Source organism: Meleagris gallopavo, chromosome 23 (genome assembly GCF_000146605.3).
Source record: "Meleagris gallopavo isolate NT-WF06-2002-E0010 breed Aviagen turkey brand Nicholas breeding stock chromosome 23, Turkey_5.1, whole genome shotgun sequence".
Taxonomy (NCBI): domain Eukaryota; kingdom Metazoa; phylum Chordata; class Aves; order Galliformes; family Phasianidae; genus Meleagris; species Meleagris gallopavo.
The window spans coordinates 44,713-69,716 of NC_015033.2; the positions used below are offsets into that span (position 1 = coordinate 44,713).

Consider the following 25,004-nt stretch of genomic DNA (forward strand, 5'->3'; position numbering starts at 1 on the left):
AAACCAGCCTAAAAACACCCCCAAAAAACCCAAACAGTAAAACATACAAAAAGAAAAACCTTAAGATGACTGACAACCCATTTCCCCCCCTCTCCTCCCTGCTTTAAGAGCCCAGCTCCCTCCTTGTTGGCTTTGTGCAAGGACAGCAGCACAAATGATATTTCCACCGTCGCACCGGATGGCCACATTCCTCCCCATCATCCCTGACCTCATGTCATGGCTGCCTCCATGTCCCCATCCCCAAGGACAGAGGCTGGGTGCCAGCTCACCCGGTACCAGACGATCTCCCGCATCTTTCCATCCGTCTTGAAGTTGCATTTCAGCGTCACAGCGTCGCCCACCACCACAGGCGGCAGTGGCTCGATGCTGACTGTCAGGTAGGCTGCAACAGAGGGGAAAAAAGGACGTAAGAGCTGGATAGGATGCCGAAAATTTGTTGAAGTGGTTTTGGGGGCGTTCAGTGGCTCTGTTCAAAGACTAGAAGTTGATTACACCCTACATATGTGGATATCATCATCGTATGTACCAAACGCATAAAAAAAGTACCAGGGAAAACTCTTCTAATATTATTTAGCATATATTTACCAGCACTAAAATGCAAGGAAAAACCCTTTTGCTGCTTTTCTCTCTCTCTTTTACTTTGCAAAATCACCCAACTTGCCCGCAGGTACCCAAATCTCACGTGTCTCTGGAGGCTCAAAACTGACCTGTGCACAAACCCCAAACCGAAAGACCAATTTGAGATCGCAGTTGAAACTTGCAGCCTCGTTCTCCTCATTTCCTTTCCCCGTCTCTCTCCCTTGGTTTGCTGCAAACCCATTGCAGGAGCACAGAGCTGGGGTCAAGAGGGCAGGCGACTGCATTTCATGTTTGGTTTGCTGTACCTCCTCCAGCTGTGGATTGACAGCCCGGCAGATCTGAGCTCTTACTGAGTACCATTTGGCACTGTTTCCAAACAGCACACCCCAAATTCCACTGCAAAAATCCATTTTGTTTTAACAGCTGCTTGCATTGGATGGAAAAGCAGTGCAGAATAAATAGGAGTAGGTTTGCAAATAGCCTGGAGTGGTGGAGGAACTGAGATTCCTTTGCAGAGAAGGCAGTTGGGGTTGGCAGAGATGGGAGAAGAGGAAGGATGCAGGGGTCACACAAGTTCTTTGTGAGCGTATCCCATTTTTGCTGCTTCACCTTTGACATTTGCAAAAGATCAGGCACAAAAAGCAACAAACACCAAAGCAATGCTTTGCGCATGGCAGAGCTCTGCTTGCCAGTAGAAGTGGGCAGCCCCCAGGCAAGATCTCATCTCTCTCCTGTCCCCAGCGTGGATCAAGCATCCAATTAAATAAGGCTGGCAGCAGCAGCACAAGTGACAAGTGACAGAGTTGAGATTGCATTCTCCCTTGCACCTGCAAGTTATTAAACTGCATCAGCCCCAGCCTGGCTTGAAGGCAGCCCCTGTAGTTGTTTTTTTTTCAGTGGGTAAACTGAGGCACAGAGGGTGAAAATGCATTGCCAAGTGCTCTGCACTGGCTTCAGCCCCATTCTTGCATGGGGTAGTGCAAAGCCAGAGCATCCACATCCAAATCCCTGTACACACATCTCTGAACTCCATCTCCCAAATGGCTTCAAAAATCCAAAATTATTATTCTTTTGCTGTTTCCCTCTATATGTTGCAAAAGTCCAATAGCTACAGGCTTCAGCCACCCAGCTCCCACCTCAATCCTTGCTCAAAACCAAGCCTCAAATCCAAACTGGGCCACTGCAGAGTTGCTCCTTCCGGGTTGGACCAACAGCATCCAAGCATCAAAGCAGATAATTCGGGTTTGGCAGTGCTAAGAGGATATCTACTTCTTACAAACAACAAAGCATAGCTATGAGATATTCTGTGCTTTGCAAAACCAATGGTCTTATTTCGTTGCAACCTCTCAATTTCTTATATCTGTGCTATAGGGGCCAGAATCCCCCATGCTAACCAGCATCAGATGCCCATTTCAGAGTGAAATCTCACCAGAAGGAAAATGGTGAAAGAGGGAAAGGGCATGAAGCAAGGAGAAGCAGCTTGGTCCCCTAGAGGAGCCAGCCACCAAAATGCCAGGTACATGTGCAGGGAAAATAAAGCCAGTCACTGATAAGAAGAAAAAAAAAAAGGACAGAAATCCAGATGGACTCATCCAAAACCTGCTGGTCTGGAGCACATCCCCACAGAAATCTCTTATGCAACATCCCAGCCACTTCTTGGTGAGAGAGCAATGCTGTGATGCTGCTGCCAGCTTGGATTTGGACTTGCTCATTCCCTCTCTTGCACCTGTTGCTGACAGAGAAATAAGCTCTTGATATGGGCTTCTGCCATGCTGGCATATCCCTGTTAGCTGCTAATTGGGTTTCTTAGTGGTGCAATCGTCATTGGTGGTGATGCTTATGAATCTCAGCACTCATCTCTCCTTCTTTCCTTCCAAGTGTGGAGAACTGCCATGCGTCACCATCCTCCAAGACGCACACCCCCAAACCTACTTCTGATTTCCCAGAAGGATGAGTGTGCAGGAGATGCAGAAAAGAGCTGAGTGCAGGTCTGTAGGATTTTGGGACTGTGTCAATAAAATCCCTCCAAGCCACAATTCAGCTTTCTAAGATGTCACAGCCAATGTTTTGTCAGAGCAGAGAAATGCTGGAAAAGGGTCTTCTGCAGTCAAAATTGTGGTCATTTGCTTGCTTCCCATGCTCAGCCCAACCATTAGCTAGAGGGGCTCTGCTCCGCATTTCTGCTCCCCAGAATGTGATTGTGGGGAGGGTGATGTTCTCATCCTGCTGCGCCATCCCCCAAGTCTTGCAGCAAGCTCCCACCCAAACATTTTTGCTTTAATTAAAGCAAATTGAGTCTTCTTTATGCAGGTCTGATGAACGCCTCTCTGACGAAGGCATCTCGATATTCTACAACAGGAGGGCTTCCAAGGCAGCAGCCTCCTGCTTGGGTTCACAGGGACTCCCCCAGGCTAAATCCAAGGTAAATTTGCAATGCAGGGAATACTCTCCCCGACTTGAATGCTTTTAAGCAAATTCCAAGGTTTGGCCTCACTTTCAAGCCTCTACTTCATTTTTTCTTTTAAATCAGTTGGAAGAGCAGGGCAGAAAGGGGTGCACCGAAAAAACAAAAGGGCTAAAATAAGTGTATGGTCTAAACCATTTTAAGTCCAAAATTTGCCTTTTTTTCCTGAAAAAGGAAGCATTGTGCATTTTCCATACTCACAAGGTTGCCAGGCTTCAACACAGAACCTGCATCTTTCCCTTTCCACCTCAGAAGCAGAGCATAACTCACCCCCTATGGAAATGGCGCAGAAAGTCCTGGTCTGGTTGTTCTTTGGGACCTTTTTTTATTTATATGGGAGAAGAAAACAGTAATGTCAGATACTGCTCAACCTGAAAGTCTTTTGTAACCGTTTTACAAAGGGCTGAGCACTGGATTTATGTCTGGCCAGCCAGCACCTCCATAGCCCCAAAACAGCTCCTAGCCCTATGCTCCTCTCCTTCCCCTCCACTCTTATAAAATAAAACATATTTCATAGCCAAAGATGTGCCATGCCACCTTCTGATTAGATTCTGATCTATAGAAATGCAGTCCTCTGATTAGATTTCATCCCTGGGGAAAAAAAAAGAAAAAAAGGTATTTTTGATAGCGAGCGGTGGGAATTCTTGCAACATTCGCTTAAAAAAATTATGAAAGGAAGGGGGAAGGGAGAGATAAGTGAAATGTCCTTTTAAATCAGGAGTGACACATTAATAAAAGCAGCACATTGTAACATGCTCTGCGCTTTCAATTACAGAACGGCTGCAAAGGAGGAGGTGCAAACACCAATGCGTGCAGAAGTTGTTGCATTCTGGTGTGTCCCACGGTGCTCCCCCCCGTCGAGAAAACCCTTCATCGCGTGTACAATTACTTTTAAACTACATCCAAGGAAAATGTGAATTTACTGACGCTAGTTGGTGCTTGCCTTCCCTGTATGCTCACCGATTCCTCAAATCTCAGTGTTCCCCAAGAAGCCAATGCCAAACCAACAATGGGTTGAGACAAGTCTCTGGGACATGTCCCCACATTTCACCTGCCCCTTGGGATGGGATGGTCACTTTGGGGTGGCAGTGCTGTTTCTGGTGCTTTGTTGGGATGGGCAGCCAAGCAGGAACACCCTCCAGGTGCCAACATGGGTGATACGAACACATCCCCACTTTAATCAGCCCGTGATTAGCAGAGCTTATACATTATTCACACCATTTCCTTCACCACCTCCTGTCCCTAGGTCCTCCAGAAGCACTCAGGAAAAGCAACTTAATGGGTGCTTTGCATCATTTTCCCCCCTTTTCCTTCCTCCTGCTCTTTCTTCCTTTCCTTTGGCTCTGATGTCTCCCTTCCTCCATTCAAGGCTTGGCCTTTCCTGTGTCTTCCAGTCTTTTGTCCCCCCCCACCTCTCCTCTTACTGACTTTTAACATGAGGCCAGCCCAGCTGGCTCCTGCTGTCTCTCTCTGCCTTTTCATTTTTCTCTGCAATTTTGCCCTCCTGGGTTCCTTCTGCTGGCACACAGCAGCAAGCACAGGGAAATACTCCAAGTGCACAGCCGTTCTTTGCAAAGGGTTTGAAAGGACTTCAGGATTTTACTGATGGAGGAGGCACTCTGCCCCTTGCAGAAGAGCCACTTGGGATGCTAAAGCTATGAGGGATACGGTTAGTGGACATAGGGGGGATAGGTTGATGGTTGGACTTGATGAACTTAGCAGTCTTATCCAACCTTAATGATTCTAAAAAATTGCATTCCCCGAAAGAACGGAGGAAGATGATGAGAGGTATACAGGAGGTCATCAGGGCACAAGGTGAGGCTGCATTCTCTGCGGCCACAGATGTCAAACTCCAAGGCTGAGGAGCATTAAGCAAACGTGCTCTGACTTGTAGCACTTGGCAACATTTTGTTCATTAAAGATTAAATACCAGCAGTTGCTCCCATTCCTGCGAGCACAGCTAAATACTTTTTCCCTCTCTCCCCGGCTATATTCCCGGCTCCAGCAATGCCTTATTTATGATCTTCCCAGGCAATTTACAATTATAATGGGCTGCTGCCTCTCCTACTAATCCAGGAGGGCTACAAGGGGCAAGAAGCAGCAAAGGACTCCCATCTGTCCCAACACAGAGTGGCCATATTTTGCTGAATCTGGAGCTTTTTCCCGTGGCAAGCTGCTGCACTGATTTTTTTTTTTTTCCTCCCTCCAAAATGGAGGAAAAAAGTATTTTAATACAGGTTTAGCATTCACAAGTGAAATCGAATGTGACGGACAGAGGCAGCGTCAGGCATCCAAAGGAGATGGTCCTTCTGCAAATGAAAAAAGTGTGGGGGAGTGCCTTTGTGTTCTTAAAGGCACGAAGGTGCATGAGTTTTGCCTGGCTTCCCACTTTTTCCTTAAAGAAAAACAAAAGCTGAGTATCAATAGGGCAGAATGCCTCCAAAACCCACCCAAAATTTGTGCTGGGTTTTGTGATTTTTTGTTCATTCTTCATGCTATATTTCTTTTTCTATTCACGTAATAAAGCCATAAGACCCGGCGTCGCCAGGCCACCTGGAGCAGAAGGAGAATCTCGCTCCCGCTGCGAGGAAGAGCCCTGCTGACAGAGAGCAAATTGTATTAATGCTGTGTAAATAGGATATTAACAGGCCAACCAAACAATTAAAGAGCCAGTAATTAAAATTCATCTTCCTACACACCATGGCAAATTAAAGTACAAACATTTAATTAGATGCCTCTTACCTCATCCATTTGCATAAGAGGGAGGAAGCAATGTGCAGCTGTATCTCTGATTATATTATATCATATATTATATGGGGGCTGCTGGACCTCACCAGCACCTAAATCCTATGGCACTGTAGGGAAAAGACATATAGAATCCATAGTATAGAGTATTTTTCTCAAATGAAATAGGTTGCAATAGGCACAACGAACCATACACCTATGGATGTGTCTCATATCTTGCTAGCTCTTTGCCATTTTAATCAATAATTTTAATCAATACATTGATTGAGCGTGGTTGGCTTGGCCTTTTGACCCTTTTAAATCAAGATTAACTGAGAAAACCACTAAAAGCAGGGCACTGGCATCAACAGTTATAGAGGGACCCTTCAATAGGGTCCTTTAATAGAGACAGGCGGGCCCTAAGGGGTCTGTTTCAATTTGAATTTTGTGATAAAAATCTTTACAAACTCTTCAAACCAGTCCGTCCTCTTTTAGCCTTGCCAGTCAGATTTTAAAACAGTGTCATAGTCCAACTGGTGTGTAAGGCCAAACTACAACACTAACTTCCAACAATTTCTAAAACCCAACTGAGACAGGATTTCTAAATACCACCCACAGCTTCTTTTTAGATCGGAAGATTCTTTCTTTCTTTCTTTCTTAAATCCTGGGCTTCTTTCCCCCCATAATATCCCAGCCAACTAAAATCCCCCACCGAGTAAAGCCTAATGTCATGTGCCTTGGTACCCAAACATCACTGCAGTGCATTTCCAGCACTACACATCACACAAGGGCTTCTCAAAAAACTACACCACCACCATATTTTTAGACTTTAGTTTTGTCATCATCATGAATACTAGACCATTTTTAAATTTTTACGCCTTACATTCTTACTGGATCCAACCAGTGCCCATAGCCATGCTCCAGTGCGGTGTGACAATAGCACAGGCTGCAGAAAAATGAAGATTGAGGCTTAAAATGGATTATGTTCTTCAAAAAATACCCAAAATACATTGCAAATGCTTTGGGTGGATTTTTATCCACATCAGCACAACCTTGGTATAGGCAAGGACATTTGAGGAAGGGTCTGAACAAAAAGCCACTTGTCTCTCAAGGGTTTGGATTTCTGCAGACAGCTCCAGACATAGCCAGAGTGCTTCTCCCATTGCAAACATGGAGCAGCCTCTCTACTGCAACCTTACTGCCAGAAAAACAACTTGTAGCAGCCACAAAGCAATGCTAGACCCCCTATCTTTCTCAGTGTGAAGTTATAAACGAGGACTCAATGTCATCCCATCTACTTCAGCACTACCCTGGAGCCTTTGGGTTGTGCCATTTGGCAATGGATCACACAAATACAATGAGCAAATCAGGACTTGGGAAGCTCAGGAAGATGCAGAGCCACCTTCTCCCTTCCCAGTGCCCATCTCCTGCCTTCTCCAACTCCTTCCAGCATTTTCAGTTTTTTCTCCCCTTTCCCATCCTAGTGACTCTCTCCACTCATCTATCCATCACCAAGCATGAGTTAATAAAACAAATGCAAAGCCCTGCTTTGCACAAGCCTATTGTCACCTCCAGTGCGTCATCAACAGACAACTTTGCAACGCACAGAGCCATCCAAGTGGCTACACACCCCATGCACGGGAAACAAAACCTGTTTTAGCGTCTTTTGTCATGCCTTTTCCAGCCAAGGCATGACAGCAGTGCTGTTCCAACTCACCGGAGCACAATATGAGAAAGCTCCTTTCACTGCTGGCATTGAGTTAGTGCTTGTAGCACATGTCCGTCAAGCAAAATGTTTGTGTGAAAGCCTCGGGAAATTGGTCGCTTCTGGGAGTAGGTTATGGGTTTTTTTTTTACTCCATAGACAGTGGAATGCATGGTCAGCTTGTGCAACGCAACCCACAGTGTGACAGCAACAAAACAAAGAGGAAAAAAAGAAAATGAAAGTTTTGAGTAAGTTTGTAAAACGGCTGTGGCATTTTTCTGGAGCAAGCCCATGCCTTGCTACAACATCCAGGATAACCTTACATGCTTCATTTGGGTGCTTCGTAGATCCCTAGATAAAATTAGGCACTCTGTGGGAGAGAAACTCCAAAACATGACATTGATGGTGGAAATCCTGCAGTCACAAAACCAAGGGCCACCTCCTGCCCACCTCAACCCAACAGCATACTTGGAAAGAAGAAAATCACAGCAAAGATAAATGCACCCATTACAAAATGAGAGAAACTCCAGATAGTGGAAAACTTCCGATGTTGGGAGTGAAAACATGAAAAAAATAAGGCTTGGAAAAGAGAAATAGGCAGGGGATAAGTGGGAGCAGCAAGACTTTGAGGTTATCATACTCAAACGAATGGGAAATATCAACCATATAGGAAATATTTCAATATCCTCAAAGTTGAAGACGAGAACTAGCTGTGATGATACAACCTGACGTTACTCATAAGTGAGCAGTTTTTCCTGCACACGCACACCCATAGAGAAAGACAGATAATCAACCAAAATCACTTGGAAATACCCACCAAGCCCCAAAACCCATGAATCATATAAAAAGAGATCAAACAGTATGGAGTAGATGGGTCTTTCCACCCCATGCAAAATAGAAGCAGGGCTGTGTTTGCTGCATTGGTAAGTCCTCTCGATGTATTTTATTAGCTACTACTAGACCCCTCTGCACAATCTAGGAAGCCATGCCCATAAATTATAGATAGAATATTTATCTCTTACAACTGCGCAGATGTGAAGTATATTTAGCAGCATTTACTCCAGCACACTAAAAGTTTATTTATCGTTTCTCCCCCTGCGTGCTCAGTACATTGCCCTAAAGCCACCAGCAAACGATGCATGCCTTCATTGCCAAAACCGAAACCTAAAGCACTCATGGGTCAGCCAGGACCCCAGATGCCCTGATTTTTAAATGGAGATCACGCTCTTCATTTGCATGTATGTATATATGCAAATTGGGGCTGATTACTTGTGGAGCAACCTGCCATTCATACTGTTTGAAAAACCACAAATGAGCAATTTAGGGTACATTCCTTCAAACCAAAGCCAGCTTGCTTGCACCCCAACTTTTTTCCAACGCGAGCTAAAGATACTCAATTTTTGCAAAATTGGAGGGGATGCAATGGGTGAGAGATGTCACCTGCCTTGATGTTGGCTTTCTGGGCACACTGCACCAGTTGTGAATGCATTTATTTCCATGCAGCATTTCCAGTCTAACCCCTTGAGAGAACAGGGCATCACCCTGACCAACCGCTGATGGAGTACCACATGTTGAAAGCACCCCAAAACCCCAACCAAATCCCTTTGCAGTAACGCATGGTGCCTCCTCAACACCCTGGGCACGATGTTGGCTGATGCTCAGGAGCAGGACGCCCTGCAAACATAAGCATCCTTCCCGTTGTGCTTGCTAAAACTTTACACCCCTTTTGCTTTTTAGTTATTCAATATTGCACTGAGGCTGGTAGAATCTGCTAACCCCCATTTACTGTAGAGCAAACCCCTCCTCAGCGCAGATGTGGGGTTTAATTCGATATTAACTGTAACTAGAGCAGGAGAAACTGTATTGAGATCCTGGAGTCCTCTGCAAAGGACTGAAAAGTTTTTTTGTTTTTTACCTTTTTTTCCGTTAAAGTAGAGCAAAAAGCTCTACTTTATGTATCAATACAAGATTCCATCAGCCAACCTCTTGCACTTCTGTATCTCCCTCATTTTGGAGCAGAAAAATGCAGCACCTGGATGCAGTCACTGCTCCAAGCATCCCCCAGGGCTGGACAGGGATCAGGATCCTGCTACCAAAATCCCCCAACCAAATTCTGAATGCAATGCATTGAGAAACACCATCAACATTATAGGAAAAAAAAAAAAAAGCAAATTATTTGCAAGCAGCTCCATTTGTTAGAGCCTCACTCTGAAGCTGATATACTACATGAAGATGCTGAAACTTAGGAATAAAGTTGCTGCATCCCCTGTGGACCTTACCTCTTTTCTGGGTGCAAATTAGGGTTGCTCTTGCTAAAGCGGAAGGTCTCTGCCCTGCACCGGGGTGAGGATTACCACACCAGGAGCTAATTATTTGAAACCATAGCTCACTTCATTAATCTAGGCTTGAGCATAATCCCAGCCTGTGTTAATTAGTGGAGACGGAAGCAGTGTGAAGAGTGTGTTTGCAGGAAGTCCAACCCGTGCCTCAGTTTCCCTGTTTGCAAGGGGGACAGCAAGATCTACCATTTTACAAAAACACCTGAGATCTAGCAAAAGAAGAGCGAAACATGAGCACCAGCAAAGGATCATTAGATACAAGCACTATTCCTCAAAAATAAGTGCAATATTGAATGTTAACATCAAAAACACCACAATCCCTTGTAAAACCTTCTACTCCTCCAGCTCTAGCTGAGAGAAATACAAGCATGGGGTGGACAGAAGAGGAAAATAAAAATTAATTTTCCTGAAGAGCAAGGATGAGGATTTAGGTCTGGGTGCTGCTCATGGGTTTCCCACCATGTTAAAAGTCCCAGCGAGGGGCTGTTAGCACTGAGCAGGAGGAGGTGACCACAAGCTATGATGAAGAATTCGCTTCTTTCTTTCTTTATTTGCAGGCAAATGCAACTAGCCCAGACTAGTGATTGGTGATAAATGGGAGCTGTCTGCTCCCACTGTTCTCCCCAACTGCCTGTAATCTCTGCTTTTGCCATTGGTTCTGCGCACTCTAAACAGGACGGGATTATTATTATTCTCTTTTTTCCATGTTCTGAATTTATACACCAAGGGCATGACCTCGAGCAGAGAAACGAGGGAAATAAAACCTGGTAGCAGGCAGAAGTGCTTCAAAAGCCCAAAAGCAAGGCAAAGCCACTGCAGTAGGGGGAGGGAGGAAAGGAGAGAGGGAGAGAGGAATGTAGGGATGAATGGATGGAAGAAAGAAGGGAGCAACAGGGAGGGATGGAGAGAGGCACGGAGAGACAGATGGATGGATCAAAGGACAGAGGGGCAGAGTAAGGGAGGAAGAAGTAGTGGGAGGGATTGAAGGAGAGAGGAATGGAGGGAGGGAGGAATGAAGGGAAGGATGGAGAGAAGAATGTGAATATGGAGGAGCATAGAAAGGGAGGAAGGAGTGGAGGTTTGGACAGGACAGAGAAAGGTAGAGTGGATGGGACTGGGCAGGACAGATACCTGCATATTCTAGATTATTACATACACAACCCCATGGAATCCCTTCACCACCTGCCCAGCCCCACACAACCAAGCCCTTTTCCTACTGCCTTCCTGCTCAGGGGCCGATCTCGATATCCCAGACCCAACACCAGTACAAGGAACAGCAATGCTCCAACCCTTCCAAGCCTTGAGCTGGGCTGCTTTATTCTTCAATTCCGACAGCCTAAGCATCACACTCATCCCCTGGCATCCTCCCATTCTCCCATCCTCTATCTGCCTCTTTTCTTCTCCATCTCCGACGCCTGCCACACAAAGCCAGATTGCTAATTCGAAGCCACCCTCTTCTCCCCAATTTACACTCCGTGATTAATAATCCCTTTGCTCTCCCAGTAATGCCGTACTGCTAATAAGATTAAAACATATCACCCTCTTACAGCACCGATTCATAACACTGATTTACCGTTATGTTGCCACTGCTGTGGAGAGGATGCACATGGCTGTTACCTTAATCCCTATCCATCTCTGCTCCATTGAGAAATAACTGCTAATTAATACCTTTCTGTCTCCTGACTGCTTCCAGATATGCCTGACTACCATTATTTGGACAGCTTTTTGCCATCAATCTGCAGGACTGATAGGGCATCCTATTTCCTTCAGCTCTGCTAAGCAACTCTGTTTATTTTGGGGTTTTTTCCCCCCAAATTTGTGACATCCCATTGGTCCTCCTAGCACAAGCTTGACTGCACTGAGATAGAGCAGAGCTGGGTTTTCCAAGCTCCTTTTCCATGGGGTATCCTAAAGGCTCACGAGGATGTACTGGCCCCCATCCATAGGCCTCCACCATATTCATTCATTTTTCTCCACTTTCCCACATCCATCCCTATTTCTGCATCATGACTTTGCACCCCCAAGGCAGTCTGGAAATTAGACACCCCCCAAAAAAACCAACTGTTTTGTTTCTGCATCACGACTCCATATCCCGAAGCCTGTTTGGGGCATCCTAAAAAACCTAAATTACCCCATTTTCCTCCCCACTTCGTCTACCAGGAGAGCACAAACCAGTGACATCAGAAACAACAGCAACAGCAGCAAGACCTCGGGACAGGAGGTGGAAAAAAAATAATAATAATAAAAACAGAGTCTCTGATCTGATGAATGTGGCAGGGGAGGCCAATGCTCTGCTTTTAATAAAACATAACGAAGCGTAGGATCATAAAATATTTCCTTTAATTCAGTGCTCCCACGAGGGTGGGTAAAGAGGCTCGGTAATGCGGTAGGATTTCCTCACAGTTTGCCAGCAGGGAGAGGAAAGCAGGATTTGTGAAACAGGCCATTTACAAGCTGTAAATGCTCTCCTTCCCATCCCAGCCTTATTTTGGGGCAGAGGAGCTCGGCTATTCATGCTGCAAGTCAGCCCTATCTAGCCATCTATGCTATATCTCCCATATATCCCATACAACTAGAGCATCCCCATCCTGTCACACCTTTTGGGGTACCATCCAGTCAACTGTTGGGTAGAAAAAGGTGAAATATAGCATCAAATAGCCATCTATGCTATATCCCATGTATGTCCTATCTAGCCAGGGCATCCCCATGCTCCTGCACCTTTCCGGGCTACAGCCAGCCAGCATTTAGGGTGGAAATAAGTGATCAAGAAGGGATGCTCAGCTCTTGCCTGGCTGCTTCTTGCCCCTGCTTCTCTCATCCTCATGCTCATGGATGTGCTGCACATATCCATACACAAATCCGTATATCCACACCTCCCAGGCAAGGTGGTATAAGTGATTAACATCTTCATGTTAAAAATCTCTCTGCATCTGCTTTGTCCTACACCAAGCACTAAATATAACCATTCAGAATACTCTCTCCCTTCCAAGAGAGATAGCATTGTTTAAATAAGCCTTTTAAATTTTAAAGAGTTGGGTTGTTTTCTCACAAAGTAGGAAGCTTTTAGCGGATCAGAAGATAGGAGAAGAGGGGAGATCTGGGCAAACAAATGACAAATGCAGCCCCACTGCAAAGAGAAATCCCAGAATACCATCCCAGTGATCAAATCCTGCCCCTGCAAAGACATCTCCTACTCCAAAGTCACCCAGATGTGTTTTCCTGCTGCAAGAAAAAATTAACAAGACACATTTTTGCAAGCAAAGGGCTTAAATTTGGCAACCAGGCTTCCTTCAGCGCCTCTGTGTTCCCACGCTGCTGCTATAATTACAGCAGAGTAAATTCTCTCTCCGTCAGAAGGAAACCCAACCATCTCCAGCCAGCTTGCATATATCATATCTTTCCTAAGATTTCCTTAAAAAGACAGGAAAAAAAAAAAAGCCAATCCCAGCAATAACAGTGCAGTGAGATGTAAATATAGCTTTAAAAGAGCCACCTCCGCTGGCACTCATGAAAATATTTCATCTCTACGTGCATGTAAGTTGTAACTAGAACAGTCGAACAGTCGTATCGGCTCGATCAGATCCAGGCTGTTGGTTATCCAGCATGGAGCAAAACACCCCCCTCAACGCACCCCCACATCAGAGCAATTTCAATACCTGATAAGCTGGAGCCTTTTCCCCCCACTCCTGCTTTTTTAGCCCATCTTGCCCTCCCTGCAGAGAGCCAGCAGCTCCTGAGCCACTGCCCTTTCCATAATTTTCCTCTTTTCAAGTATTGACAACATCAAGATCCAACCTCCTTTTGGGGATCAGTCTGTGTACTACAGAAAGCTACACTGCCACCAGCAAATCCCATGTTATCCATGCAATCCATCCCCCCAAAAGCATTTCCATTGATGACAGCACACCCAGGAGCCAAAAGGAGTACCCCTCCATATCTCCAATCACCCTGCATCCCTCCCATCTCTTTGGTCCCACATCTCAACTATTGCTTTGGTCCTACAGGAAAAAGCAAACTCCCATCAAGAGGCATTCCCAGATCACTCCTGTCCATCCCTGCCGCTGAAGTTACTCCAGTCATTTTGCAAAGAAATGTATCAGTGTATATGAAAAGTGGGTGCATCCCAGCAGATGAAGCTCCAGCTCCTATTTCCCCAGCCTGAGCAGACAGGATGTAGCCACAGGATTTATCTGCAAGCACAGAGAGGTGGAGCAGGGCTGGAATAACAGCTGCTAATCCCTTCACCCTCCTCTCTGTATATTGTTGAAGGCATTACATAAAAGGAAATTATACAGAGGTTTGGGCAGAGAGGAGCAAAATCCCTGCTCCAGCCCTCCGGGATCCTGTCTTTCAACTAAAAAGGGTTTTGCAGTTGGAGATTTGCTCCCGGCAGCAGAACAGACAAAATGTGTGGTCCAGAGGCTGGGAAGGGCCTCTTGCTCACAGCATCCTTCAGATGGGAAATTTATCTTTATCCTGATATTCCCCAAACCTCCTGGGAGCCAAGGGTAGCCAGAAGTCCCTTGGCTTTGCTGTGGATCCAGCCAAGAGCTGCAAAGCCTCCTTCCCCACTCCTAACCTCCCTTGCTTGGATGTAGGGATGGGTGGGGATGGACAAATATAGGGAATGATGGTTGTGAGAAGGGATGGACAGACATGGGGAGGTATGGGCTTGGGGACGGGCAGATGTGAGCATGGATGGACATAGGGATGACTGGACACGGGAATGGATGGGTGCACCTCCGCTATGAAGAGGGGCTGAGGTAGCTGAACTTGTTAGGTTTGGATAAGAGAAGGTTGTGATGAGGCCTCACTGTGGCTTTCCAGGATTTAAAAGGGGCTTATAAACAGGAGGGGAATCAACTTTTTACAAGGGTAGACAGTGATAGGACAAGGGGGAAAGGTTTTAAGCTCAAGGAGGGAAGGTTTAGATTGGATGTCAGGGAGCAATTCTTTACAAAGAGAGAGGTGAGGTGCTGGAACAGGCTGCCCAGAGAGGTTGCGGATGCTCTGTCCCTGGAGGTGCTCAAGACCAGGATGGATGGGACCCAGGGCAACCTGGTCTAGTACCAGATACGTAGGTTGGTGGCCCTGCCTGTGACAGAGGGGTAGGAACATGATGATCCTTGAGGTCTCTTCCAACAATCCATTCTATGATTCTATGGATGGATGGAGAGTCAAGGGGTTGTCAGGACCCTATTAACAAGGATTATTCATTCACCCATTTCTACTGCTTTTCTCCAGCATTTGGTTTTGCTTGGTACCCAATCTTCTGTTTATTATAGACTTCGTGCCATGGAAAATATAGAGCTGGCAGTGATGGTGACTGCACAGTGTGATGTGGGTCACGGTCCTGCACTTCGCTAAGAGCCTGCCTGCCTTTGGCACTTGCAGCATGAATCTGTCCCAAAGTCGGTAGGAGCCCTGCACTGAAAACAAGCTGTGATTGACTGTTTATTTTAGGAAGGAGATGGGGAAAAGAGGGAAGGAGATAATGCCAGAGAGATAATGTGAGCACCAGCCATTAGTTACAAACAAGCCCATCAGTACACCAAGTGCCTCAGCAGCAAGCAAACAAAAGGGCAAAGAGAACAGCTTGGCACGGAGCAAACACAGCACATCAGCTGCATCCTCCCTGCTCAGCTCGATGCAGGCTGATTTCCATGCTGGGAAGTTTTCCAAAAAAAAACCAACAACAACAACAAAAAACAACAAGGTTTGGGGGCTCTTTCAATGGACTTTTCCCCAATGTCTGACTTGCAGTCAATGAAATCAAGCAAATGGGGCAGCGAATGAAAGCAGTAAGTAAAACAACAGTAGGCGCCAAGCGATGCCCATCCTCCCTGTGCATATCAGATGCTCCATAAAAACCCACTGCATCAATCAATGCTGGAACTGAATTGCACCTGTATGCTGCTGAAACCTGGATGCAACCTGAGGGTAGACCTCTGCAAGGGTGTGAAGGTACCAGAGATAGCCCATAGTGCACACAAGAGGGCTGTGATGGATACAGTATGCAGTGCTCTGCATATAACATTTGCACTCTGCAGATAGTGTATTGCATATAGCATTTGCATGTTGCATACAGAATAGAGAATTTTGTGCGTTGAGGGACATTATTAGTGGAGATGGGTTGACGGTTGGACTAGATGACCTTAGTGGTCTTATCCAACCTTAATGATCCTATGATCATATATATAATGTTTAGCATGTTGCATATAAGATCATTTACCACCTTGCAGATAGGATTTAGCACCTTGCATATAGCAAGGGCTGCTTAGCTCATGGGTCTCGAAAGCAAAACCAGGACATGCAACACACATTCCCCCCTGGCTCTGTGACCTTTGTGAGTCTAGAGAAGCCAAAATTTGGTAAAAAAAAAAAGAGGAAATCAGCCAGACCTAAAGTTAAATGCTGCAGCACCATCAACACTAAGAACTTGCTCGTTGCAACAAGGAATGGGGAATTTGAAGGATTTGCCCCAAAACTGAGCTCCAGCACCTGGAGGAACACAGAAATAGAATTTATAATACTGGGGGGTTTTGCAGGAAAATGAAGCATGGGATAACTCTGTGCCCCAAAGCTGCCTATTAACTTGGGAAGGTGCAGGGTGAGGGGAGGAAGCTTGCTTTGTAAGAACACTCTAGATTGAAGCTGGCAGCTCTAAAGGGTTGCAAAATGCAGCTGGGAGAGAAAGAGAAAGGAATAGCAAAATTGGCCTAATTGGGAGAGGGGAAGGGCAATTAGCAGGGTGAGGAGGATTGTCAGAAGGACTTTATGGATTTACTCAGGCAGCGTGAGGCTTTGCAGGAAGCAGAAATTCATGGAAATGGGGAGGAAAGGATAAAAAGAAGGTGGCCCTGAGCTGAATACGAGATGGGAAAGCAGGAGCAGGAAGGCTGATGGAACACGTTCTGCTTTTCCAGGTCAATGCTGCGTGCTCGTAGGTGAATTAGAGCAGGTTGTGCTGCACGTGGTACAAGGATGCTCCTCCTCTCTCTGCATCGTGCAAACTCCCAGACACCTGAACACTGAATTTTCTCCCTTTCTACCCCAAACCTTCTCAGATGACAGCAATATCAATACCTCACAGAGATCAGACTTGGACATATTTAACTCTCCTTTCATGTTTGCAAAACACAGCTCTGATTTTCCCCGCCCATTAAAAGAAACCTGATGAGCATGTGATGGGAACATATTTCAGGCAACGAGTGGAGTGCCAGCAAACAGCTTGGGGCTGCCAAGGAGCCATCACCCTGCCTGCAGATGAGACTTTGTGCCTTTCCAAAAACCACCACCGCAAGGCTATAGGGCCACTGCCAGCCACCGTCTGACCACTCACCTCCCGCATATGCCCTCATTTTTCCATTTTGATGCTCTCTCAACCCACTTAGCCATGCCCAGGTTGCTTTTCCCAGCCAAGGGGAGAGATTGAACTTGTTTTAATGGGAAAAGCTGTATTGGGAAGGGCACAGCTGGCCTAACACACATCCAGAAAGCAGGGAGCATCATTTAGGGAATAAAAGGGCTTTTCATTCGGTAGTGATGGGTGGAAAGCCCCAAAATGCACTCACAGATGCTCCTATGAATGCTTTGCTTGAATGTGCGCACTGCTGATAGGATGTTCAATCACACCCCCAGAAATGGGGCAGCAATAGGGGAAATCACAGGGAGAACATAGAGCACGCACCATGCATTATAGACAGTGCATATAAAGAAAAAAAGAACAAAATTTACCACTTCAGAGAGGCATTGTGGGGGAAAAAGTAACGGGACTTAGCATCCCTTTCGTAGGGATGGATCCTGCTGCATCCCTGGCAAGAACAAGGCTGGAGATCCCTGGGTGCAGCATCCCCAGCCAAGAATGTTCTCAGCCAAGGAAAAGCCATCTGCCCAACGCTGAACCTCGGGAACTGCCATCCACCACCAGAGCATCAGGATGAGCTTTTTGCAATGATATATTTCTTTTTTGCTTGGGAAGTGCTGGGTTTTGGGACAGCGCTAAGGAAATGCTTCAGGCAGCTCAACCTCAAGATATGGCAACACTGAGAAGTTCCAGTGGGGTTTTAGGAGCTGAACACTGAGCTCATGGCAGCACTAATCCAGATCCATGAGCCATGATCAGATCCTATCATATCGCTTCTCACCCCACAGCCCCACACTGACCCGCAGAACAAATGCTTTGACCTCTTTCTCCCCCCGAAATACACACCACAAACACAGCCTTACCCATCCCCACTCTCTCATCAGCAGAAGAGCACATTAAAAGAGGAACTTAGCAGATGGATCTGTGCAATCCCCAAAGGATAATATTGTGTACTCCACCTCAAACTGGGGAAGAATTGGCCCCTTCATGCCAATCCTACAGAGCGCGTCCACCGCTCCCCCCTCCCTGTGCCCTGCAGCAGCTGATGGCTGCATTCTGTGCAAGAAAATGTGTGTTAGAAATAGCAAAATCCCAACAGTTGCCCAATCAGTGCCACTCACCTCCCAGTGCTCAGAGCTGTGTAGAGCAGGCAGGGCTTTGATGCACTATACAGGAAATGGGCTATGGGGTATCCCTGCGTACCCTATTAGCAGGTCCCTCTTAATGAGGACAATGTTAACACCCTGTTAATGGGTTCAAAAACAATGTCCTGTTGGGGGGAACCCTATTAAAAGGTAAAAACTGGGTGTTCTATTTGCAAGTGCCCTACTAATGGGTCTAAAACTGGTGTCCTATTAATGCCTGCCTTATTAGCAGGTCCAAATTTGGTACACTATTAAAGGGGCTAAACCTATTGCCGTATCAGCCGGTTCATTTATTACCAGGTCCAAGCCAAGTATCCTACTAACGGGTGACCTAATACCAGGTCCAAAACTAGTACCCTGTTAACAGATGCCCTGTTACTGGGTCCAAATGGGTTGCCTTATTACTGAATTACCCTATTATCAAGTCCAAACCAGGCGCTCTGCATGCAAACACCTTATCAAGAGATGCAAACCTAGCATTCAGTTAACAAGTGCCCTATTAACAGGTTCAAATCCAGCATCCTATTAGCAGACATCCTATTAACAGGTCAGTGTCTGATACACCATTATCAAATCCAAACTAGTCATCCTATTAGTGGTTTCTCCTATTACCAGTGGTCCAAAACCACTACTCTGTTACTGGGTACCCCATGCCCAGATCCAAAACTAGTACCCTATTATCAGATCCAAAATTAAAGACCTATTAACAGGTGCTCTAATCTCAGGTCCAAAATTGATGCTCTATGACCAGGCTCCCTATCACCAGGTCCAAAACCACTGCCCTATTACACGGTGCCTTATTACCGGTTCCAAAACCATTGCCCTATTATCAGGTCCCCTATTCCTGAGCACCCTATTATAGAGTGCAAGACACTGCACTATCAAGGGTGCCCTATTTCCACATCCAAAACCACCATCCTATTACCGGGTCCAGAACCACTTTCCATTACAGAGTGCCCTTCCCAAGCCGCGAGGGGGGGGGCACAGCGCCTAGAGCCCCCGCACACTCGCAGCACAGCATTTTCCCGTTATTTGGGGTCAGGGCATAGGGCTGATCCCGTCGTGAGGGAGTGATGGAACTCACCCAGCGCCAGGTCCAGGAGATCCCAAAGCAGCAGTAAAAAGAGGGGCAGGGGGCTCATGGTCCGCATAGCGTCCGCGGGGGGGAAGGGAGCCCCATAGGGCTCACCGGTGCCCCGAACCAGTGGCTGTAGTATGGGGGGGTCCGGAAGGCATCGCGGCGGTGCCGGGCTGGGCTCAATGCCCCCCTTTGCCGGTCCCAACGAGCTGAGCCAACCGCTCGCAGCTCCGGCACGCGATGTCACCGCTCAACACTCGGCACCCACCTCCCGGCTAAACCCGCCCCGGTCCGGCCCCAGGGCGGGGCTGCAGGGAGGGGGTGGGGATGGATGGGACGAGGGGTGCGGGGCGGGGCTGTGATTTGTATGAGTGTGTGGGTTGGCGTGGTTTATGAGGGGAGGCTGTGCCCTGAATCCCAGCTTCACTCTGCCATTCCCCAAAATTGCAGGATCTCCCCTCATTTTAAGCCAGCCTCGTGCAAACGCTCCCCAGCATTGTCCTTGGGGTTACAGCTTCCAAACCAATACAACCAGCAGCACCAGACTGAGGGAATCTGCTGGCTTGTGGCTTGCTTCTTCACCAGCCAGCCCCCAATGAAAGAAATCAGGCTCTGCATAGGTCACTGCAAAATCAAATCAAATCAAAATCAATTAATTGCTGAAATTCCTCTGCACAGGGCTGGGTTTTCTCTCTGCTCTCTCAATGCCTGAGCAGCAGAAATAGCGTTGCTAGCTTAACCATGCCCAAGGGAGAGAGAGACAGTGATTTTTTTCCATCCATTGGATGATGCAACTCATAGGAGAAACACTTATGGGGCAAAAAGATGAGGCTCAAAGTTCAAAAGGGTCACCCAGCTCAAAGCAGTGTAGAGAAGAGGGATGTTTAGCAGGAAGATATCATAGAATCAGTAAGTTTGGAAAAGACATCTAAGATCATCCAGTCCAACCACCCACCACCACCAGTGTTGCTTACTAACCAGTGTCCCTAAGTACTACATCTACCTTTTCCTTAAACACCTCCAGGGTCAGTGACTGCTTCCCTGGGTAATCTCTCCTTGCAAAGCCTTTCCAACCTCAATTTTGTCAATTTTTTTTTTTTCATTCTGCAACTGCCTTTTGCATGCACAACACCCCCGAGTGAGCTGGGAGGAGCATCTCAAAGTGCTTGGAGAAGTAGTCATCATCTTTCCCCAGCAAAACACCTTTGACAGCCTCCAGATTTAGTAGTGGAACACAAGAGAAGCATGCAGGCTGTCAACTGAATCCCAGGACATTGGAGGAGACAGTAAGTGATGTAAATTGTTGGATGAAGATATTGCCGTTTGTATTGGGTGTCTGGCTTCATTGGGTTTTGCCTGGGTTTTAATTTCCTGTGAATTTAAAGGCTGGTTAAGGTACTCTGCTGACAACCCCGGAGGCTGGAAAAGCACAAAATGAGCTGATTTAGCTGTTTCTTTTTTTCTTTTCTTTTCTGAAATAAGGACTTTCCCATTGCTTTATCCCATTGCAACAGAAAATCCCTATTTGAGAATGAAGTCAACATCCTTCCCATCCTTGATGGATGGAGACAATGCAGAAACAAGATCCAAAGCACTGTCCTCAACACCTTTAGGAACAGCAGAAATCCAGGGCAGAGAGCTATAGGCAGATCTCCGTCTGCACCAAGCGACCCCAATTCGGTACAAAAAAAAAAAAAGAGTGAAGTTTCTCAGCTCCTCTCTCCTGACCTTTCCAGAAGAAGTCTGTGTACTAATTAGCAGAGCAATAATGTGACGAGGCTGCAATTCCTCATTAGTGCACACAAAATTCCCAGCTACATGACTGATATGCATCTACAAGAAAAATTAACTTCAGCACGAGGGCTTCATAATCAAGATTAATGAGGAAACTGGCAAAGAGCAGCACGTGTCTCTAGCTCTCCGCACTGCCCGTCCTCCCCAACCCTTTGTCAGGAGTCAGGTGACGCCAAAACGGGCTTTTTTAGGGAGGATATTCCTTGCCAAAACAAGTCCTCATTGAGTCTATACAAGATCTGATTTTTCCCTGTTGGCTGAAAAACTCAATGAAGTGCATTGAAGATCTTCAGCAGGTTCCCATCTTGCACCATCCCTCTTGATGGAAAATGCCCCTGTGCAGGTGAAATAAAGGAATTCTGGTGAGGCTGGATAGAGGCTCTGAACACCTATTCAAGCTGTAGGCATCCCTGTTCCTTACAAGTCCCTTCTCAATCCCTATGGATTTTCCAGTTGGGTATTAGAAAAAAATTATTCTCCAAAAGAGTAGCAAAGCATTGGTACAGGCTGCCCAGAGAGGTGGTGGGGTCACCATCGCTGCAGGTGTTCAGTGTGGAGATGTAGCACTGATGGACATCGTGGGCACGGTGGGATGGTTTACGGTAACTGCTGAGTCACAGCCTGAACCACTGAGTACCTGGGGAAAGGACCAGTCAAGCCCTGGGAGCACAGGAGAAGACAATTCAGCTGTGGGACAGGAAGGGTTGGAGCCCGGCTGCATCTCTCTTAGATCCCATTTAAGGGTTGACTGCCGCTGGGGAAGGATCTCTCTGGTTGGAGATCCCTCCCTTGTAGAGTCTTTCTGTGAGCCAAGATGTTCGGATATGGATGAGCACCTTTACTTTTCCTTTGAAATACCATCCTACGAATGCTGGTCCCTTTGCTGTTACGCTCCTTTATCACCCTTCCACTGTGTTAATCTTTCCTATTTTAACAGATGGGTTGGGGTTGGATTTGGGGAGCTTAGAGGTCTTTTCCAACCTTAATGAATCTGTGGTTCTATGATTTTCCTTAAACTTGGGTGTAGTGGGGGAAAAAGTCCTGGTGAAATCCTGCCCTGAGAGAAAGAATTGGGATTTCTTATATTTCAGGTTAGGACAGTGGGAAGAGATGCTTCGATTGGGAAGAAATGTATTGGAGAGGATTTAGGCATTGGAATGCTGCAGATGTTGTTGCAGCATGGCACCAATTTCTCAGACTTTACCCATCTTCAAATAATCCAATTTGCTCCATAGAAAGGAAGATTTATCTCAATTTATGGACCTGGAACTTGTTTTCAATAGAAATATCTCAGCAGGAGAATCCACCCATTCTTTCCAGTCCCAACTGCTGCTTTGCTCATGACCCTTGCTGGCATTTCTCCATCAAAAATAGAAACTCAGGCAGTCAAAAAGCAAAGAAACATCACCAAGGGATAACCAACACACTGCGTTTAACCCCAAATATTTTGCTTTGCTGCGATAGCAAAAGGTCTCACTATTTTCATCCTTTTTTAACGATAAAAAACCACTGTAAAATGAAACAGTAGCATTCCCAAATCACAGCTCATCCAGCCTCAAGTTTCCTTTGTTCAAACCCACCTTGGGCTCAGCTTGACCCTGCAAGCAGCTATTTCTGTTTCAAGGAGCTCTGCCCTCCCACTGCATTCATTTTTAGCATTTTATTTAGCAGCACCAAATGCCCTCAACTGATCCTGCTCTGGCCAGGTAGCACCAAGTCCCAAAAGAGAATTAAAGCGATTTCCTCAATGCCTTTCTCTTCCCTTGACAACGAGAGCAAAAGGGCTGCATCACGTTAGCAAGGGGCTTTTCACAGCATGCATGTTTTAATTGTTACATATAATTAATACGCTATAATTAACACACTCCACTGTTGATGCAAAAGGGCAGGAGCAAAGCACCAAGCACCCACACCCACAGCTGCTCTTGCACATTTTGGAGACACTACATCAAAGTGCTCTTACCCCTAAATCTTTAAGGGGATATATATTTCATAACCCAAAATATTCAGGTATTATTCCCAAAATATTACAATATTACAGACCCCAAAATATTCAGGTTCCAGCACTATGGATAATTCCCAAGATTGGTGTCTGGGCTGTAATTATTCATATAAATCTGTTCCTGCGGCTAATGCTGTTAAGAAGTCCTTATTTCCCCACTCCGGTGTAATCACAAGCACAGGTATTTGCTTTCATTAAATTATCGCTCTTGGTAATGCTCTGATATACATCTCTCTCCCCAATGTGCTCTTTTGCCGTATGTGTTTTGCACACACACTGCATGAAAAAATATACTAAAAAATAAAAATAAATAAGGCAATTGGGATGTGTTCAGTGAAGCTGATCCTGCTCCAATTAAAGGACAGAAAACCCACTGCGGCCATCTGTTTGGAGGAGTTCCTCCCAGTAGTCACCAGTGCAAACCAGTTTGGGATGCTGGTTGCGGCTATATTGCAATTTCTTACATACAAGCAACAAAAACGAATCCTATCACTCATTATATGTTCATAGGAGAGGAAGAAATGTCCATTTGATAAGATGAAATCCAGCATGTATGTCCCCATCTGTTCAGCCCCTTCTCTTCCCCCGAGCCCATGAATCAATGTTAAGGCCAGATTTGCTGTTTTCCACCAAAATAAAGATCTGGGGGAGTGCAAAAAAAATTCCTGACTTCTTAAACACTGCAGTATTTCATGACTATAAGTCACCTGGGGAGGTTTTCTAAGTTGAAAGTCACATTTTTAGAAAAACGGTGAGTATTTTGGAAGGATAAGCTTGGCCTCTCCCCCCCTCCTCACAAATGGCAAGTTTCAGTTTTTCAGCTGGAAAGAATATTCTATTTTAGAAATCCCCTCACCTCTGTCTTAAAAAAAATAAAAATCCCATAACAAAATTAAAACATTTCAGCCACCTTGGAGATGAATCATTGCCAGGTGTTCAGATTTTTCCCCCAAGCCCAGGCTGTGCCAGGAACCCTTAACATTTTCTTTCCATTTACCATCAGTTCTAAAACTTAGCAAGGGCAATGCTTTCTGCTACATGGCTCCAGGAGCATCTATCCCATGGCATTAATCTGAGGCTCACAGGAAAACCAAGGTCCAGCCTGGAAGGGGACAACAAATTGATTTAACATAAACAAAAGCATTTTGTTTTTCCAATGCGATGGGCACCCTGACGTCATGTCCATCCCAAGCACACCTTGCCCAGTCTCTAATGTTAAAACCCTCCGGGCAGCCTTAAAATCCTAAAAGCACACAAAAGGGAGAAGCAGTTTGCACACTGTGGAAGGAGCCCAGCCTCAGCTGGTGAAACATCTCCCATCATTTACTAAACGAGTCCCCCCTGGAGCTGTATAAATACACAAGTGCACATGCACAGATATATATACACGGAAGGCGTTCTGAAGAACATCTTCGCAGCTGCATAAATAGATTGATGACAGCCATGGGGTTGATATAAATAAGATTAAAAGTTGCAGACATCATTTTCCCTGGCTTGTCTCCCTCCTCCATCCTGACACTCAGGATGACACGTGGCTTAATTTTAAACTCCTTTTCCACTCTCTTTCCAACTCTTTTTGGCTCACAAAAAGAATCGTCATCATCTATGCTAGATGCAAGTGAAAATGCTGTGTTTTTCCCTTTTCCTCCAATACTTTCAATTCAAAATAAAACCCCAGTAGTACCAAATTAGGGCCTCTCATACATTCCTCAACCTTAAAAATGATTTAAAACTTCAGGATCTTTCTCTGATCTTGGCAATGCTGGCAGCCATGCTAAATGCTTGCTTCAGCTTTTCACTTTGAGTTT

The 25,004-nt window shown here is 45.9% G+C and overlaps 1 protein-coding gene across 3 annotated transcripts in view; it reads right to left on the minus strand.

The window, feature by feature from the left end:
• The window catches only part of IGSF21 (immunoglobin superfamily member 21), a 47,274-nt gene extending 27,587 nt beyond the window's left edge, over positions 1 to 19,687 (minus strand). Inside the window, exons 1-2 of one of the 3 annotated variants that reach the window (XM_031556616.1) lie at positions 19,407 to 19,687; positions 270 to 382 (exon numbers count right to left, since the gene is read on the minus strand). In XM_031556616.1, the coding sequence (XP_031412476.1) occupies positions 270 to 382; positions 19,407 to 19,473 (180 nt within the window). In that variant the 5' untranslated portion in view covers positions 19,474 to 19,687. The remainder of the gene's footprint in view (positions 1 to 269; positions 383 to 19,406) is intronic. The other 2 variants (XM_031556617.1, XM_031556618.1) reach the window with 2 other exon arrangements.
• Between the last annotated feature and the right edge of the window lie 5,317 nt (positions 19,688 to 25,004).